This window comes from Oncorhynchus keta, chromosome 6 (assembly GCF_023373465.1).
Source record: "Oncorhynchus keta strain PuntledgeMale-10-30-2019 chromosome 6, Oket_V2, whole genome shotgun sequence".
Classification (NCBI taxonomy): domain Eukaryota; kingdom Metazoa; phylum Chordata; class Actinopteri; order Salmoniformes; family Salmonidae; genus Oncorhynchus; species Oncorhynchus keta.
Genome location: NC_068426.1, coordinates 32,272,413 through 32,292,887, shown reverse-complemented (window position 1 = coordinate 32,292,887; position 20,475 = coordinate 32,272,413). Strand labels below are relative to the sequence as shown.

The following is a 20,475-nucleotide window of genomic DNA, read 5'->3' as shown; positions in this document are numbered from 1 at the left end:
GGAGAAATGCGTTTGATGTTTTCTAATAGTGTTGAATAAAAACGGTTGACTGTGCTTAATAAAAACGTGAACTCACTCGTAAAAACAGCAGCTTTTTGCTGTATTCTTTGACAGTCTCGTACTGGTCATGGTTTTAAAAGTCATGACATTTCACGTAGGCTAGTGTCAAACTTTGCTGTGGCCTAGGTCTTGGAAGCTGTAGGCACAGTGATATGAGGTATCCGATTGACCAGCGCAGTAGGCGCTCTCGATTTAGCCACAGATCTCCCGGTCCGCAGGGCTTCTGAATAAAGTGTGCCTACCGCAACAACGTAACACTGGGGGGCAAAGCCTCTATCGTTGGCTTTTCAACTGAAATGTTTTGTGATCGACTTGGAATGCCTTGAAGATCGACCAGTCGATCACGATCAATTGGTTGGTGACCACTGCTTTAGTGCCTTGTTGCAATCAGGATACATGTTTTGGAATATTTTCATTCTGTACAGGCTTCATTCTTTACGCTCTGTCATTTTAGGCCTAGGTTAGTATTGTGGAGTAACTACAGTGTTGGTGATTCATTCTCAGTTATCTCATATCACAGCCAATAAACTCTGTAATTGTTTTAAAATCACCATGGCTTCATGTTGAAATCCCTGAGCGGTTTCCTTCTTCTCCGGCAACTGAGTTAGGAAGGGTACCTGTATCTTTGTAGTGACTGGGTATATTGTTACACTATCCAAAGTGCAATTAATAACTGCTCCATGCTCAAAGGGATATTCAATGTCTGTTTAGTTTTTTTTACCCATCTACCAATAGGTGCCCTTCTTTGCAAACCATTGGAAAAACCTCCCTGGTCTTTGTGTTTGAATCTGTGCTTGAAATGCACTGCTCAACTGAGTGAACTTTAAGATAATTGTATATGTGGGGTACAGAGATGGGTTAGTGGTTTAAAAAGCATGTTAAACACTATTATTGCACACAGAGTGAGTCCATGCAACTTATTATGTGACTTGTTAAGCACATTTTTACTCCTGAACTTATTTAGGCTTGCCATAACAAAAGGGTTGAATGCTTATTACTCATACATTTCACCTTTTCAATTTTAACTAAGTTGTAAACATTTCTAAATTGTAAATTCGGGCTGTAACACTACAGTATTGAAAAAGGTCAAGGGGTGTGAATACTTTCTGAAGGCTATGGGAGACTGCCATAGCTTTGACTTTGTTTTGCAGTCCACCACTGACCTCTCTCTCCCTCTGTTTTTCTCCCCCCCAGGGTGATGATCTTCGAGGACAAGGCTAATGGGGCCAGCTGTAAGCCTGACGGGCCTCCACCCAAACGGGACATAGCCAGCCTGCCATAGACCCAGGACATCCAGAGCCTCTAGACTACAGAGGGGTCATAGGGACCCGACCTCGACCATTTCACCATCCTAGGCCCCTGCACTCAGCCAGGGACTTGTGTACATAGCCTTATCAACTCCCCACCTCAGGACGCACACGCGTCCCAGAAGGGGGGGGGGGGGTGTGTGTGTATCCTCCTCTGTTCAAAACATGTGGGAAAAAAAGAGGGAGGAGCAATCTCTTAACTATATATATTTGCTGTGAAGACGTTAAGGCAGATTAGCTTTTTTTATGACCAGTACATACCTGTATATATTTATATTGATCATGGCGATGAGAAATAAGTATTTTTAATTAGCGTGATCACTTGTAACCCCTGGCGATAACTGTGGAATTGAGTCGTTTTGTGAATATGAGCAAATTGTTGTTGTGTTTGCTGGGGATCAAACTAACAGAGGTGACTGTTTTGTATGTATGTGTTAATGAGAATATTGTGTGTCAACAACTCACATGTTCTACAGCAATCTGTGTATGGATACGAGTGAATTTATCATTAGGCCTGTTTTATCATGATTTCAATGTGGCGTTTAACCGTTTGACAGATGTAATGATTTCAGTGTAGTTGTAGTTAAGAGGTTTGGGGAGCTTGTTAGCTGTGACCCGTTTTAGGGAAACTAACCCAAATCCTTCATCTTATTTTCCACCCCTCCCTCTCCCCTGTTTCGCCCCCCACCCCCCACCACCACCAAATGTTCTAGTTTCTCTTTCAGATATTATATTTTTTAATTGTGTTAAAGTAGCATGCTGGTGATTTTAAAGCACACGTAATAATAAGAGCACAGTTATTTTTAACACCTTTACACACAGTAATCAACATCGTCCCACATGTTGGATTAGTGCCATGCAGACTCTGCTTGGTCATCGTCTCACTAGGTCAGGTTTGAGAGATTATGGTCCAACCCCATTCTTTCAGACGAGAGATGGGTTACTGTAGTTGGGATTAGGATTAGGAAGGGGGTCGGGGGGCATTAGGTCAGAGTATGATATGACTAGATCCGGTGTTGTAGATCGACACTGACTTTCTCAACCTAAAGGTTCCGGGGTGAATGGGTTCTCGTGAGTTGAGTTTAGGATTCAGGAAAGATTGGTTTTACGGTACGTGCACACACTGAAGATTCTCAGCCTGTTAGTATGAATTATGATTAAATCACATTCTTTCCAAGTGCCTAAAGTAGCATGTGGATGGAAGTCAGAGAGAAGAGTAGAGGATGGTGGAGGAGGTTTAGAGTTGGTCTTTATTCTCCCTCCTGAACCAGACCATTAAGTTGTGTTGTAGGTTATTGGAAGATGGTTTTAAAGGTGTTTATTCATGTGTATATTAGGGTAAGGCGTTTCTTGTTTGGTAGTGTACCCCTAGGTCTAGGCTATCAGATACTGCATTGATACTGGAGATCTGAATACATCTATGAAGTGATATTAGATACGCAGCTCAGGCCAGTGTCCCACATTTCCCGGCCTGACTATCCTAATCTCCATAGTGGCACCTCTTGACTTCCGAATTTCTATCTCGTCTTTGTAAAATGTGATGTACCTGTCCCATTTCAAATGGTATTATCTCCATCTTGCTATGTTTTGCTATTATCTTGTTCTTGAAAAAATATATATTTTCATCTCGTCTTATTCTGTACTTGTTCCTCTTCTTACTTCTCAGTCATTCCCCATCTCAGGCCGGGTTCATTTGTTTGTCACGTAAATTCTCTAATCTGTGCCTCAGCGCTGCTTTTCTATCTTTCGTTTTTTTCTCGAACTCACACTTAACATGGAATATAATAGTAACCGTAGTGTTTTAATTCATTAGCTTTACATTTTGTTAATGGAACGTCAGTTATGCATTTTCATTCCCAGTGTGTTGGGTAGAGGTCTTTTTAGTGGTATTTTAATTTAACCACCCGGACAATGCACATTTTTGTTTTGCAAACACCAAAGGAATTAAAGTTATTTCTGTTACACCGGCATATTTGTTATTGACTAGTTTGTTGTATGAGTAGTTGTTTGACAGAGTGAAGAAACTGTTCAATCAAACACTGAAACCAGCTTTCCTGTTTTTCTAGTACTGTTTGTAGGTGGATGGAAATAGGGGTTTAATGCTGTCACTTCTAGAAACAGAGAGGATTCCACTATGTCACAGGGTGTTTTAAATCACATAAACATGATCATGTACATGGATGTGGTTTATTCTAAGGTACTGTGTTTCAACCCATTTTGATATACAGTTATTGCTTCATTTTAAACCATAGACTTAATTTCATCCCATTTACAGTGTACTTTATGATTTAAATTCCATGTTACAGTAATTCATGTAGAGAAATATTAGTCACAGGCACTATAATGCTGTTCCACACATGTATACATGTGTTTTTCTTATGTTATGCATTGCCTCAAGGGAATGAGCTGGTGCTCCATGGCGGAAGCCCACTACCAGTGTCAGATTATGACATATACAGTAGAGGAAATATAGACGCAGATACCTCAGGCTATAGAGCCTTTCAGCATGTGTAAAACACCAGGCAACAACACTGAGCCCCTTTCACAGCTACCAGCAAAGACACATGGGCTATAAACCCATTTCACACACACACACAGCTAAACGTGTCAATAGGCCTAGTTGCTCAGCCACTTAGTCAAATGAACATGCACATTGCAAACCAGTCTCTTCTCGACATGGACACTTTCCACATGTTCACCAAAGCCTGGCGACAGAGTTCTCTGACTTCACTGGTTCGTAAAACACACAAACCCCGAAGCCTTACTATATTGTGTGTCAGTGTATGTGTGTGTCATTGTGTGTATTTGTTTGTGTGGGAGTGCTAGGAAAGTAACGTCCTGCTGGGGAAGGGGAGATGGCGGGGAGGAAGATTAGAGGCGATACGGAGGGAATACACTAATGAGCACAGCACACTGTGAGGAGGGAATCTGATGGGACAATAAGCACAGTAAGCACTTGTGTAATTAAAACAATCATCAGTGCTCTATGTGAAGACCTGTCACTAATGCCAGAGGCCTGTGCAACGACAGCGGACAAAGTCCTACTGAGTTACAAGTTAGGACTAGCATCTGGCATTCACTCAAAACAAAATGCCCTACTACTCGACAGGCTGACTCTAGCCCTGGTGCTCTTGTTAAGTGCTTCACTTTGTCCATGTTCCCTGACCGCTATCCAACGGGAAAAGTTGATAAGCTAGTATCCGTATCTATCCTCCAAAAGGTGCGTCTCCAACAGCTACATCTTATAGCTGCATTATATAGGCCTGTGTGAGAGTAGTAGCCTGATTGATCATATAGGTAACTGTCTATTGCTACTACTGCAATTTTTTTCAGCAGCGTTTCGCCACAGGTCTTCGCTGATTGACCCAGTCTAGACAGACTAGAGAAACACTTCAAACCATTTAAAACATCAATGTTGTAGCCTGGTCTGATTCCCTGTGGCAGGTACCCTGCTGTTAGGTGATCATGTAACACCCGGCGTTCCCAACAACCCCACCCTCTCGTTATCTTTGATCTTTCTCTTGGTTCATTCTATCCATCCAGGCTTTCAACAGCACCGCTCCCTCTTCAACCCCTCTCTCTCTCTCTTTCTACTCTTTCTTTCTTTTTCTCTCTGAGGTCTCTAACCCTGGGTCGGTCCTAATGAGCTTCAAAGCATAACATCTATTCGGCATGATAGAGAGAGCATTGAGATTAAAGAGCCTCCTCTCCTCCGAACAGTGAAAAGACTGCCTCACACGTACACTGAGTGTGGAAAACATTAAGGACACCTGCTCTTTCCATGACATAGACTGACCAGGTGAATCCAGGTGAAAGTTGTGATCTCTTATTTATGTCACTTGTTAAATCCACTTCAATAAATGTAGATGAAAAAGGGGAGACAGGTTAAATACTTATTTTTGAGCCTTGAGACAATTGAGACATGGATTGTAAATGTGTGCCATTCAGAGGGGGAATTGGCAAGACAAAAGATTTAAGCGCCTTTGAACGGGTTATGGTAGTAGGTGCCAGGCGCACCGGTTTGTGACAAGAACTTGCGGCGCTGCTGACATTTCTCACACTCAACATTGTCCCGTGTGTATCAAGAATGGTCCACCAGCCAACTTAACACAACTGTGGGAAGCATTGGAGTCAACATGGGCCAGCATCACTGTGGAACACTTTTGAAACATTGTGGAGTCCCTGCCCTGACTAAATGTTTTGTACACTCAGTGTACATTCTCTGCCTTTGATTTCTCCCTGTTTCACACTCCTCTGCTTTCATTTCAACTTCGTCCATCATTCATCCCTTTAAATTGTGACACCACCGAGTGGTGGTGGGATGATTCAGATATCATGTTACAGTAATCTCAGAAATCACAGACTCTGATGAGCCAGGATTGGGATTTATTTCCAGGATTTCTATCGGTCTGTTGCTGATTTCCATGAAATTCCATTCCCTAGTACTGACTAGGTGAATAGCTGTACAAGCAATTGTGCTTCATTCTCTCGTGTAGGCTACATGTTCTAAATGTCACCCTATTCCCATAGGGCTCTGGTCAAAAGTAGTGCACTATGTAGGGAATAGGTTGCAATTTGAGACGTATCCCCTGTTTGGAAAGGAAATTATGCATGAAACGTTCACTGTTAGTCCCAGCCTGAGGCTTTTCTGTGTGGCGTGGCTGTGACCTTTATTCTGTGCTAAATACCCCCCGTCCCCCCGTCCCCCCCGTCCAGGGCTCCTATCCTCCCTGGAAATACGATGACATCTTCTGGGGCACACAACAATGAACTGGTACTATTTCACATTTCTATTCAACTCAGACAGTTAGTTTGACTGTCATCTGGTGGCTGGAAAGTAGTATGCACATGTGTCAGACTGATAATTGGCCAGTGATCGTCACACAAATGATGAGGGCGAATATGTCTTACGATTTTAAACAACCTTTTTACAATCCGCTACATTGCAGGGGCCAGGAGTCACAATCGTGGGGAGAAAGACAGACAGGGTGGGGCGTTTTGAGATGGAATTACGCCGGGATGCCACCGGTGGGCAGCAAGCAAAGTTGGGAGAAGATGAATATTGGGACAGGGACACAGAAAGGAGGATTTCTGAGGAAAGGAGTGGAAAATAATATGATGAAGAGGTTGAAGAGAATGAGGAAAGCAGATTTTTCATTTCAATTTGAGGAAGATGCCGATAAAAGTGGAGATGGGTTGTCGAAGAGATTGGTGTCAAGTGCAAACAGAGTGAGTCGTGTGCCAGACCAAGTTCTGGAGGTGAAGTGGATGAGGGCGAGTTAAATGAGGTGGAAGGTGGGGTGAAGAGCTCGGAGCCCAAGCATGGCATCGATGAACGTGATACAGAATAATCTGGTCCAGTAGGAGTGACATTTTTGGAGAAAGTGGATCCTTGCCTTTTACCGGATCCATGTGTGGTTTCAGGGTGGTTGGGAAAGGAGTTGAATCAGTGAAGGTAACCTGTAGTGGACTTGTGGCTAGAGTCAGAGTAGTGCAGAAGTTGTCGTATGCCAAGACAGTGAAGAAAGTAGCGGGTGGATCAAGGATGAGGGATTTTGAGAGGATCCCTGTGAATAGCAGATATGTGCCAGCACTGAGGGATAGGCTAATGAGTGATATATGCTTCAGTAAGTTTGGCTTCTTAGTGTTCATATAGCAATCACAGAAAATAGATGTTGTGGTGGCAGCTGCAGAGAAGTGCTTGAGGGTAGGAGATTTGAGTAGAGTTACAGCCTGTGTTGAGCGGTATGTCCAGTTAGCCTGGGGTCGGATCAGATAGGGTTAAAGTAGTGGAATAAGATGATGGGTTTTAATGAGTATAGTGTAGTACAAATATATATATTTTTTTATTTTCTATATTTTGTTATGTTTTCCTGTTACCCTTTCCCATTTTGTATCACACGGTGTAATGGATCTATACTATAGTTCAGTTGGGGGCGGTAATGTAACATATCAAACCTTACCGAAGAAGAAGAAGACCGGAAGAGTATTTTTTCACGCTGTTTCGCATTTTCTTGCTCGCTCCAGCTAGTCTGCTCCGTCTGCCCGCAGCAGCAGATAGGCTAGGCTAGGCCACTGCTGGAAAGATGGCGACGACGGATAAACAGAAACATGAAGGAAGAGTGAAAATCGGACATTATATTCTTGGAGACACACTTGGAGTGGGGACGTTCGGGAAAGTTAAAGGTAACCGTTATGGCCTTTCTTAGCGAGTTGCCACCGGCAGTTACCCGCGAGAGAGGATGGGGACGTTTCTCTGTTAGCTAGCCAGCCGTGTGCTAACACTTATTGGCCTCTAACGTCTTTTAGCTAGCTTGCTTTGCTAGGCTAGTTCGTCAACGTCGTTAGCTCAGCCAGGCTCTAGAATCAAACAGTTAAGTTAGCGTACTAGGCGGTCTACCTTTGATCGATCAACCGATAGTGCTGTCATGTGTTCAACCTAGTTAGCTTGCTAGCCAGCGAACGTTAGTTATGTGGTCGAGTTACTCAGAGCTTTAGGTAACCAAGTTTACACGCTTGCTGGCTAACCGCAGTTGGCAAACTAGTATAATCTTAGCTCAAATTGCTAGCCAAGGCAATACAACATTAATGGTTTCTCAACCAGGAAACCTGTTTATTCAGTTAACTAACGTGAGCTGCCCAGTTACACACTGACCATCTAGCCGTGCTCGCCCCATGCCATACATGCATTTATGCAAACTATCTTGGGCCTGGCTGAATTATTGAGGACAGATATCTCCCACACTTTCCATTTGTGTTGACACATTAGCCATTGTCCCTAGGTTGCTTTCAGTCGACACGGTCAAAATACCATACCTTTTCTAATGGCATATCACCTAAAATGATGATAGTCAGGAGGACCAAACTGACTTGTATAGCCAAGTTAGGCCCTAATATTAAGTCTATTTCAAACTAGAAAATGTACATTTCCCTTTTGTCTTCCTTGGCTTGGGATTTGAGAACAAAACTCCATATCAAGCCACCAACTAGACTATATAGCTGTTAATTCCTATTCCTCCCAGTTTAGAACATGTTGGACATTGGACCATTTATTCCATGACCTATTATGTTCTAAATGACTGGCTGCTGGGTTAATGCTTTACCAACATAACAGTTAAATCAATAGAAGTAATTTGTACAACCCCTTCTACAGTCCTCCCTCTCTGTATAGTTCAGTACATTTTTCACCTGTTCTTCTTCTGACCAATTTTTAGTTGGGCCTATATTTGCTTGCGTTTTGCAATGGTGTGTGTGTGTGTGGGGATGTAGGCCTATAAGCCGTGTAGAAGGAAATGTTAACCCCAATTTAGTTTGTGTACTGCTCACAGGTGACTCGGTGGTGGTGTAATTTGTATCACCTTTGGTTCTAAACAGAACATTGCAGATGTAGGCCTGTCAGTCATGATGCATAATGAATTTATTTTGATTCAATGGTAAAATGCCATGCTAGTGTTCTTTCACTGCAAGTAATGTCAGTCATCAATGCTGATTTGCTTGTGTCATTGTGTTAGCTGGGATCTGCTAAGCTCGTTATGACTGGATTCTTGTTACAGTATTTCCTAACCTCCTGCCCTCTCTTGCTCTCTCTCTCCTGTAGTGGGACAGCATGAGCTGACCAAACACCAGGTGGCTGTGAAGATTCTTAACAGACAGAAGATCCGCAGTCTGGATGTGGTGGGGAAGATACGTAGAGAGATCCAAAACCTCAAGCTCTTCAGGCATCCTCACATAATTAAGCTGTAAGTCTATAACCTCAGCTGCTTCAGGCATCCCTGCATCATTAAGCTCTAAGGCTGTGTACACACAAGCAGACCAATTCAGATATTTTTTTTCACAAATTGGTCTTTTGACCAAAAACATCAGCCCTGAAAAAGATCAGATTTGAAAAGATCTGATGCGATTGGTCAAAATACCAACTAGTGAAAACAAAGATCAGTTGTGCTGCCTGTGTAAACGCAGCCTACATTAAGCTGCGAAGTATAACTCTTTTGGGTGCTTTGGGCATCCCCACATCATTAAGCTGTAAGATCCCCCAGCTTTTTAGGCATCACCACACGCTGTAAGTCTAGAACCTCAGGTGCTTGACACGTTCACACATCTTTGGAGGGGCGGCAGGTGGCCTAGTGGTTAGAGCGTTTGGCCAGTAACCGAAAGGTTGCTAGATCGACTCCCCGAGCTGACAAGTTGTTCTGCGCCTGAACAAGGCAGTTATCCCACTGTTCTCAGGCCGTCATTGTAAATAAGATTTTTTTTCTTAGCTGACTTGCCTAGCTAATGTTTTTTATTTTATTTTAAACCTTTAAGTCCAGAACCTCCAGCTTTTCAGGCATCATTAAACTGTAAATCCTAGATTATACAGCTCGCTCCATCGTTTGGACCCCTACGTAATCCCACCACTGCCACATTAATGCCACCCAGAGAGCTATTTTAGGGCTTTTAATGGTGGGTTTTAGTGTGCATCACTCTTTCCCTTTTGTTTCTGCTTCACTGATGCACACAATTTTTTTCTCCTCAATCTCTCTCTCACCCACTATTTCTTCCGTGTTCTCGCTCTCAACCTGTCCATCCCCTGACCTCAATTTTTTTCCCTCGCTTGACCTCTGTCAGAGTGCGGGCAGCATAAATCCAGTGTTTTCATGATTTAGCTCATTGATAAGGAAGGGTCAGGTCTCTACTTTGTTTCCGGATTCTTCTCTTATTTTTTTTTTTAAAACTAGGCCTACATCTATTGACTGAATGAAAAATCCCCGTACAATAGTCTTCTTGACCTGTGAGCGCCACCGAGTATCATTGCGTAGGCTTAGTTGGGGCATTTCCGGGCACCTGATCCCTTGTGACTAGACCTGTATTTTTCCACTTAGCGAACTTTCTTTTTACACTCACCCCCTGGAGTCCGATTTGAAAATGACACGAGGCTACAGACGAATGAGTGAAGTTGCCCTTTGCCCTTTATTTACTGATGCCTTGTTTGTAGAGGCCAGAAGAATGTGAGTTTTCTGAAGCTGCGGTGGGACTGGTTTAACTTTGAACTTCACATGCTTGCTCCCTTTCCTTGGCTACTGTGCTGCGGTTTGAGATGGAACTCAGGCAGCGAGCTTGTACGACACTTGTTGATAACCTTGTGGCACAAGAATGAAGAACAGTAGCGTTTTGCACATGGATGTTTGCTCTAGGGAAGTAGGCCTATGTTTAGCCAGTTGAAGGGTTCCAATACCAGTCTCCCTTACACCGACCAGCCATTGAATGGCCCACTAAGGAGTCTTCCTGCAAAATGTCTGCCTCTATGCTTAGGATCAATAAATTCCTCAGAAGTTGAGTCTGTCCCGAAAGTGCTACCTCTCAATCTTAGACTTTTTATATAGCAATTTGCCTGCTTTTTATTGCTGTGGTAAAGCTGATATATAGTTATGTGGGTTTGTCATCCCTCTGAGAAGTTTGGTGATCCTTGACCATTTTCTCTAGTGTTAAACAGTAGTGCCCAGAGTTTTTTTTTTCTTGGTCAGGTGGGTGGCATGGTTCTGGAAATCTGGCTAGCCTATTTTTTTTTCTTCTAAGTTTTGTGATTTATCCTATGGGACTGTAGGTACCAGGTGATCAGCACCCCGACAGACATCTTCATGGTGATGGAGTACGTGTCCGGAGGAGAGCTCTTTGACTACATCTGCAAAAACGGAAAGGTAAGGGGAAGAGAAACGTTATTTCCTCTAGCGTATGCAGGTTTTGCGAAAATTATAGACCTGTTTTTTTTTTGTTCAACCAAAAAAAAAAACATTGACCCAGGGACCCCAATCATATGTTAGCAAGAAAAAATGTATCATCCATTTTAAACGGAACATTTTAAAATGTTTAGATTTCTACTGCTAATGTTTGTCTATTGAGATTGCATTGCTGTGTGCTCAATTTTATACACCTGTCAGCAACAGATGTGTTTGAAATGTACCCGGATCCACTAATTTGAAGGTTTGTCCACACACTTTTGGTCATGGGGTGCATCTGTGGTTAGGAGAGTTGGGAAGTGTAATGGTTATGTCAATAATAGTCATGTTAGCACCTGCCTCATGTATGGACCACCCCTCTGTACACAACAGAAATCACAAAGCTCTATCGCTGCACTGCATTCTTTCCAATGGGTTTTTAAGGCCACTAAAACTTTCAAGCAAAGACATTGACCAAATATCCAGAGTGGTTACAATACTGAAATGGACTGACTGGACCGCTAAAAAGGACATTTCTCACCTCTCGTGTGTGTTGCTGTGTCTGCGTTTCGTGCGTTTGCCACTGTGACTCCAGCTGGATGAGAAGGAGAGCCGTCGTCTTTTCCAGCAGATCATCTCAGCAGTAGACTACTGCCATAGACACATGGTGGTGCACAGGGACCTGAAACCTGAGAACGTCCTGCTGGACGCACAGATGAACGCCAAGATCGCAGACTTTGGTAAGTCTATCACCCTCAAACTCACACCGACCAGCACCTTTCTACACCTGGACCTTATTTACACCTCCAGATTGAGCCACACCTAACTGTACTGGGCTGGTGTGGTTATGCATCCACTGTAGTTACTGGAACCCTGATGGAAAGGGTGTGTCAGAAATGAAACCCTATCATTATATTGGACAAAACACTTATGTGATATTGTCTGGTGTTTTCTGAAGGTTTGTCAAACATGATGTCGGACGGAGAGTTTCTGAGGACAAGCTGTGGTTCTCCGAACTATGCTGCCCCTGAAGTCATCTCTGGAAGGTACACGTGTCCTCTTTCTTTTCTCACCGAAACTGGCAGACGTGATGGGGAATATGCTAATGTATGCAAAAACTGCTCTTAGACTTCAATAAAGAGGACTGTTCAATTTCACGGTTTTGCTTTGTTTGACAGACCCTGCTGTTCTTAAGTGTCACAAAATATTCACCATGTTAAGACTCCCTTGGTTCATGTCAATGTGCAGCTCTATCCTCTCCCCTCCCCTAGATGTGTCCTTCCTAGTTTATATGCAGCTAGTATTGTCTTCTGCTTCTGCCTGCTCTTTGGAGTCGAGACTTAGTTATGCTAAACTACGTTTCGGCAACTGTTGTAAAGGAATTCCTAAATAAATGTTTGCTTGATTTGACCCTCGCCTTCCCAGGTTATATGCAGGTCCTGAGGTGGACATCTGGAGCAGCGGAGTGATCCTATATGCCCTGCTATGTGGGACACTGCCCTTCGACGATGACCACGTGCCAACGCTCTTCAAGAAAATCTGTGACGGGATCTTCTTCACGCCCCAGTACCTGAACCCCTCCGTCTCCGCCCTGCTCAAACACATGCTGCAGGTGGATCCCATGAAGAGGGCCACCATCAAAGAGATCCGGTAAGGAGTGGCAAGAGATCAACTTTGCCTACAAAGTGCATTTAAACACCTCTATATGCTTTGCAGTAAAATAATAGAAAAAAATGCTTTTTTTTAATAGACTTTTCTCCACATGCATCATTAAACTCCGATCACAGGGATGGCAAACTCCTGTCCTCTGTGCAGGCTTTTGATCCAGCCCAGCGTTAACAAAGTGAACCCACCCCTCCTGGTCTATATGTTTTCTAGCTGCCCTGTTGCGAGAACAAATGTCCCTATGAAATAATAGACTGCCTTGAACATGCTCTGTCTTCCCTCCCCACAGAGAGGATGAGTGGTTCAAAGATGAGCTCCCCAAGTACCTGTTTCCAGAAGACCCATGCTACAGCAACAACATGATTGACGACGAGGCCCTGAAGGAGGTGTGTGAGAAGTTTGAGTGCACTGAGGAGGAGATCCTGACTTGCCTGTACAGCCGCAACCACCACGACCCCCTGGCTGTGGCCTACCATCTCATCATCGACAACCGCCGCATTATGTCCGAGGCCAAGGACTTCTACCTGGCCTCCAGTCCCCCAGACTCATTCCTGGACGACCAGCACCTGACCACCGCGGCCGGCCTTAAGCCCCACCCGGAGCGTATGCAGCCCTTCCTGGCGGGGGAGACCCCTCCCCGGCCGAGACACACGCTGGACGAGCTGAACCCCCTAAAGTCGAAGCACCAGGGGGTGAGGCGGGCCAAGTGGCACCTGGGGATCAGGAGCCAGAGCAGACCAAATGATATTATGTCTGAGGTGTGCCGTGCCATGAAGCAGCTCGACTACGAGTGGAAGGTGAGGGAGGGGATGGAGAGATTGAACAACGGAGGGAGAATTGTAGAGAGTGGGGATGAGGGTGGTGGGAGGGAAAGGAGTCTGTAAAGAGGTCCGGTAGAAATAGACAGAACTGTCAAGTGGCCCCTCATATTTAAGTGGATCAGAGGTTTATTGGGATTTGCCTAGATAGTGATTCCACACCAAACTCAGACAAAAAGACAGTGATTAGTTTTGTTTTTCACAATTGTATCCATATAATAGTCCTTTAGAGGAAGGATTGTTGACATGTATATGACATTTGTATCTAAAAGTATAATTGAGAAATAATCAGTTGGCATATTTAATTTTGGTTTACCCCAGGCCTCCTTTAAGACGCTATAGTGCTTAATCTCTAAATGCAAAACTTTACTCAAATGACGCTTTACCGCTTACTCTATACGAGTATTTTGATTTCAATTATGTTTTTTACATTTTATGAATATTGAAAAACATGACTATTTGACATATTTCAATATTTTGATGAAAATATAATCTAAGGGCATATCAAAGTTCCAGAGTGGATCCCTGCTAGTTTTAAAGTTCTGGCACATTTTATTCTGAGAAATTGGCTTAGTAGGCAATGCAACTAGTCACAGCCCTCATTTTACTTGTATCGTTGCAAATCACCAGCAGAGGCTTACCTATATTGAATCCACTGTTATTTTCCCTCTGTTGGTAATGCTTACATTTTTTAATCATAACTCTAAAAGTAGCAGAGATTCCACTCTGGAACTTTTTAAATATATATTTTTAAATTAAATATTTAAACATACAATATACTTGCAGTGAAGCCGCTCAACGACTACATCACATTAGTCATCTAACAGACTCGCAACCAGGGTCAACGCACTGCTCAAGGGCAAGTCGGCAGATCGCCCACAAGGTCAAAAACAGGGACCCAATCCATCAGCCACAGGCCCAAGCGCCCAACCACCAGGCCACTAGCCCTCCAAGACCTCCCCCCCACACACAGATTTTTTTTTTTTATACAACCAAGAAAAGAGAGACAAAGGAAAACGCAAGGCCAACTGAATGGTTGAGTGCATGTATGGCACTATTTGTGAGTGTGTGTATATGCATGGCATCAGCCTCAGGCAAACCGGCATTAGCTGTAATTACATTGCCCCTCAGTGTTGTTCAAACTTGATTTTTGTTCAGTTTTATCTTTGACTGTCATTCTATCCCCCACCCAGCAGCGTCACTCTCACTTGTCTCAAATTCCACATCCCAAATCTTAGCTTCCCTCAAACCCTCGCACCTCAACCCCTCGCACCTATCTCTGCTGGCTACCCTCTTCCGATTTCTACGCAACATATATCTTTCAACTATGCTGTGATGTTTAATGTACTAATGTACAATTTCTATCTAATCAAATAGAATCCACAGATTGCGAGTTGCAGATAAATACTTCTACCAGCAGTATTAGTAATTGACGGACCCGGTCTCTCCAGATCTCCCAACAGTGCTATTTCTTTAGATCAATGTTATGCATTTTCAGCCATTACTAAACCTGTGACCAGAAAGCGGCTACTTGAGGGCAATGGCAAAATCGATGGTCTATTGATTCTATCCTCACTACAAAATCTGCAGCACTTCGATGATTGTATGCCTAAAATATATATTGGTGGCAAGAGTTCTATGTAATTTTAGCTGAAAAGCACGAGATCTTGACTCTTGCGTCGTTTTTTTTATCAACTCATACACACTATACTGTAGAATCGGTGCATAAAACCTCTTCCCAACTATTTTGCAATCTGTATGGCACAGTTGTCAACATTCTGTTCCTCAAATGAAACTGGTATATATTCCTGTTTATGCTATTTTTAGTCCAAGTTTTGATCCTTTATATTGGGCAGTTCCCTACTACCTCCCGCTGCCACCTGCCTCCATTTTTGGGGTAAACTGTAATCAATTGATTATAATCTCAGATTGCGCAGACCTTCCTGTACAATTCTGTTAACTTCATGAAAGACAAATTTACCCGTTTCAAACACTTGCCATAAATACAGGTATTCTATTAACCAACACATTTGAGTTGAGCCATATTTTTTTCTATATTTTCAGGGGGATGAAATTGTAGCAAATTTTGCAATGCTTGGTAAAATGGATACTTTTGAGTGATTTTCAATTAATCGAAAATGAGACATGACAATCTGCAAAAAGGCATTTTTTTTAAACAATGAATGAGCTTTTTCTAGTACTCTACTTGAGAACCATTTCAGGGTTCAATTAAAACTTTTGAATAAGTGACGCTTTTAGAGCCGTTTATTGCTTTTATATTTCATCTCAGCCCACCCTATTCATTATATAGATGGGCATGCTTTATATTTTCTAGTTTAGAAAATGATATCATTTATATATCTTGTGATATGAATATCAACAATGTCTACTTCAGTCAGCCCATTTTATAGGTAATGTAAAAGTTTTTTTTTAGAGCCAATGTGTACACGTATCATAATTGTTTTACTCCAGAAAAGTCATCTAGATCTTCAATAAGACATTGCAGGGATCTAGCTTTCCGACTTCAAATAACAGTTTTATAATAAGTTTTATATTATCTGATTTTTTTAATAGCTAGCATTATGATGGCCATAACGAATAGGTAAGGTGACAGCGGACACCCTTTAACTCCTCTTGACAATTCTAAACTCTGAGAAGTAACCGCTATTTACTGTTTTACAACTGGGGTTGCTATACATGACTTTTACCCATTTGTATAAGAGAATCACCGAATTTGGAAAAAAATCTGTGCATTTATCAAAGGACTTTTCAAAATCTGCAATACCAGGCCTGACTTCTAATATGTTTCATGATCTATTAGTTGTCGTATATTATCTCCAATGTATCGTCCATGTAGAAGAAAAGAAAAAAACATTTTTAAAAGTGTCTGATCAGGATGAACGATACTTGGTTAAAAAAAGAAAATGTTTGAGTGCTATGCATTTCGCTAGTGTTTTTGCATCACAACATTGGGGTGTAAGAGGCCTCAGTTTCTGAATCTTTAAATTTTCCATCTGGGTCTTGTTTTAATAATAGTGAAATCAGACCTTCCTGCTGAGTACCTGGCAGACCACCATTTCTATATGCGTAGTTAAAACAAGCTAACAATGGCGCTCTGCGACTGATATACCCTTAGAGTATATTATGGTCAATATATTGATCAAAAATGATTTTTTCAATTCATAAATGTAATGTAAAAAAAAAAGGTTCTTGAAATAAAAATACTACTCGTATGGAGCAAGCGGTAACTTCACGAGCCCAATTTGAGCTTTGTAGTATCTACAGACTGTCTTAAAGGATGCCTGGGTAAAAGCAAAATGTCATAAATATGCTGACTTTGATTATTTCTCAATTATCCTTAAATATCCAAATGTGTCAACAATCCTTCCTCCAAAGTACTATTCTATGGATTACATTTCATTAACTTATTTTTTCCCCATGAGGATTTACTGTAGCCCAATCCCAAATAAACCTTAAAATCTATGGTCTTAATCTTAGAGTAGTTGTAATGGTGGAAGATCAAAAAAAGGGGTGAAAACCTGGTTCTTTAAACATTAAGATGATGTATATATATATTGTTTTTTCTGCATGGTGTAAACTACTGGCTCAGTCTGAGTTCTACTATCACCTAGAATGGAATGCTGCTGTTTCTTCTCTTGGGTTCTATTTCTGGTATGGCATGACCTTTAGACCTGAAGAATAGATCAGCTGACTGACTCTCATTTTGTATTCATCTTAGAGAAATGAGAGCAATTTCTGAAGGAAATGTTCAGTTTCCTGTTTATCCTTCTCTTGCCCTGATGGATAGAAAGCAGCTATTGATGGTTTAATGTGTTTGGGTACACAGTAGTGGGCGAGGCATTTCCGATACTCTCCCATAACATAAAGCACTGTTCGGCCTAGACTTTAGAACTGCTGAAATGGTGAAAGTGCTCTCTGTAATATTTTTTAGCAAAACAATTTTTTTTTAGCACAAAACAATTTTGATGACTAAACAAACAGAACATGTTAAAGTTGCAAATCTCTGAAATACAGACAACTGAAGCAGCTACAGAAGCCATGTTGAAAAATGTAATTTTACGCTGTGTATTCCATCTATTGTGTATCTTACCCAGCTTGTGTGATTTTAAAGTATGTGTAACTAATCTCCATATTCTCCTCCCCAGGTGGTGAACCCGTACTACCTGCGTGTGAAGAGGAAGAACCCAGTGACGGGCATGCAGACCAAGATGAGCCTTCAGCTCTACCAGGTGGACGGCAGGACCTACCTCCTGGACTTCCGTAGCATAGACAGTACGTCAACCTGGACGTAACCCTTTACTCTAACAACCCGTATGCGGATTGAAAACAGCCGAATTGGTCATTGATGAGCGCCTAAATTGGAACGCGGTGGCTGTACAGTAACATGCTATACATGACGTCTGAGTTCAAGGTCTCCGCTTTACAGCGCTGTATGGGGTTCAACTGACATTTCTGAGTGGTTGTCTTTACTGTCAACTTTGCCATTTAATGGAAAATGCCTAAAGAAGTTGCTTTTCCCTGCTGTGCAATGTAAAGTGACTAGACATGGCACAGGTCTGTGTTCAGAGCCTTTGTGTTTTTGGCTGTAACCACAGAAGTATGTTTAACATTATATTTCTCTTCTGTCTTTCTCTGTCTGAAGATGACATGCTGGAGGCTAAATCTGGGACTGCCACTCCTCACCAGTCTGGTTCAGTGGGGAACTACCGCACGGCCCTTAAGAACGAAGCTGCAGAGGGGGGGTCCCAAACTGAGGGGGCTAAGGAGAACGCTACCCCTGCCACATCTCTCCCTCCCACTAAGGCCTCCGAGAGCTCCCTGGCCTCCTCGCTCACCTCCTCCGTTGACTCGACAGGAGGCGACCTCGCACCCATGACTGCGGTTCCGCGGCCCGGCAGCCACACCATAGAGTTCTTTGAGATGTGCGCCAATCTCATCAAACTACTTGCACGATAGCTTGCAAACAAATAAAACAACGTTAGCCTTTTTTCCTCTGAGTGTCTTTATAAGCAATAAGCATGCAACCGATTTTCATGGCTCGATTCATCCCTACCGCAGGCGGGTTAGACTGCTAGGGTTGTTCCAAGGCACTGATGATGCAGGTTCAGTTCGCAACCCTCCTGGCTGACTTGGGAGTTGTCAGAGCACGGGTGGACTTTAGGAAAAGGTGAACGACAATGACCAAGCAACTACATTATAGTCATGATGACAGAATACTATTTTAGAGGTGGTTTTACATTTTCATGATCATTATTATTATTGGCCTACGACTATTTCCCCCCCTATTTGATCACGTTCCAAACAGTGTGTGTGTGTGTGTGTGCTAAGTCTGAGTGATGCACAGAATTTGCTGTACTGTGCTCAGTGGGCGTTGCTGTGCTTTTTTTCAGTAGAGAAAACAAACGCACGTTTCTGCGTGGGGAAAGGAGAGCTGTAAGGTCTTGGGGGGTGCACTTAGGGTGGCTGAGGGGAACGAGGCACTTTTGCACAGTTCCGCTGTTCTGTCTGTTTCGCTATAGTAGATGTCTGAGATGCCTGTGCAAATTCAGGACACTGCACTACAGGCCTTTCAGGGGTAGCTGCACTGACCATAACATGGGTTGTCATGCCAACAATGTCCGTTTGACTCACTGAGGAAGTGCAATTACCCTCTCGATCGCGTCAGGCGAAAAAGGGAGTTACTACTTCATCAGAATTTTTTTTTTTTTTGTTTGTGTGAAATTGAATTGTCAAGACTAGATTTCAATGTTTGTCTGTTTGGATTGGTCTGTCCCCTACATAATATAAAGAATTTAAAAAATATATGCATTTTGATTTCAGTGCTTTAAATGGGAATTGTAGATTTATATTGAGAAGTTATTACTGACTGAAAGGTTCGGGTTTTTTTATATTTTCGTTACGATGCCATTTTATTCCTTTACAGATTTTTTAAATTATCAATTTTATTTTTTAATCATTTCTATGCACATGATTGTTTACCTTCACACTCTCAAAATGAGACCCACTGTCCTATAATGAATTCAAAAGTTAATTTAGTTAGATTTGTAAAAATTATCTTGAGGTTAGGGGCTCCATGTGTTCATAAATCTGAATGCATGTTGACTGAGTGATATGCATTTTAGCAGGATTGAACTAATTTTGTACACATGTCCATTGAAAGATCGGGGGCATTTGTAAGTGGTGATTTGCAGCAAGTACATGCAGTGCACGGACAATGTGTATTAATAAAGGAAACAAATCAATATTTTTTTTCTGGTTTCAAAATTCTATTTCACTTTTCTTGGCCCACATCCCCCACAAGAAGCTACATTTGAATTGAAGTTTACATATTTTCCCAAACCTTAAATTTGTCATGTGCATCTGGAGAATTCTTTTTTTTTTTGTCATTCTGTTAGCTGCCTTATCAATACTGTTGATCAGTTGTATATCAGTGAGTATAAAAGAGACATCTACTTCTATCCTCTATTGCGTGGGGCTCGTTTTGGTCTGAAGAAATCTTGCGTATGGATTGTGACTGCAAGGTCTCCTTTTTTAGACCAAATGCTCATTGAAATATTTATAGGACTTACAAACAAACTCTTTAGTTTTCAAGGATGCGTAAGTTCTGATTCCAAGTAGTGCATAAGGTGAATTGTGGGGTTGTTTTGAAAAAGTGTGTGAGGCCATGATCGGCTTATGTGAGTTGCACATTGGGTGAGTAGTTTTTCTCCTTTTAAGTGGGAGTGTTAAGTTCTGACTATTTGCAGGATCAATATCAATCATTGTATCTGTCTTAACTGCTTTAAACCTTGTTTTATTTGTTGTGTAAAGGGACCCTACTACTAGAATGACCAATGTAAATGTCAAATGGACAGTGTTTAAATCATTTGTATAAATAACTGCCTAATAAAACAGATCAATTGCACAAGT

The 20,475-nt window shown here is 42.2% G+C and overlaps 2 protein-coding genes across 3 annotated transcripts in view; both read left to right on the top strand.

The window, feature by feature from the left end:
• Window positions 1-3,335, top strand: part of LOC118385407 (allograft inflammatory factor 1-like) — a 48,900-nt gene extending 45,565 nt beyond the window's left edge. Inside the window, exons 6-7 of one of the 2 annotated variants that reach the window (XR_004826019.2) lie at window positions 1,255-3,202; window positions 3,242-3,335. Coding sequence is in view for 1 of the 2 variants with exons in the window: in XM_035772527.2 (XP_035628420.1) it covers window positions 1,255-1,342 (88 nt within the window). In the remaining variant the exon portion in view is untranslated. Of the gene's footprint in view, window positions 1-1,254 lie in introns of both variants that reach the window. The other variant, XM_035772527.2, reaches the window with a different exon arrangement.
• Window positions 3,336-7,365: 4,030 nt separating this feature from the next.
• LOC118385406 (5'-AMP-activated protein kinase catalytic subunit alpha-1-like) lies at window positions 7,366-20,475 on the top strand. Its single transcript, XM_035772525.2, has 9 exons — window positions 7,366-7,553; window positions 8,965-9,106; window positions 10,951-11,044; window positions 11,658-11,802; window positions 12,021-12,108; window positions 12,488-12,712; window positions 13,017-13,524; window positions 17,712-17,838; window positions 18,209-20,475. The coding sequence occupies exons 1-9, from the start codon at window positions 7,454-7,456 to the stop codon at window positions 18,520-18,522; spliced, it is 1,743 nt and encodes a 580-aa protein (XP_035628418.1). The 5' UTR covers window positions 7,366-7,453; the 3' UTR covers window positions 18,523-20,475.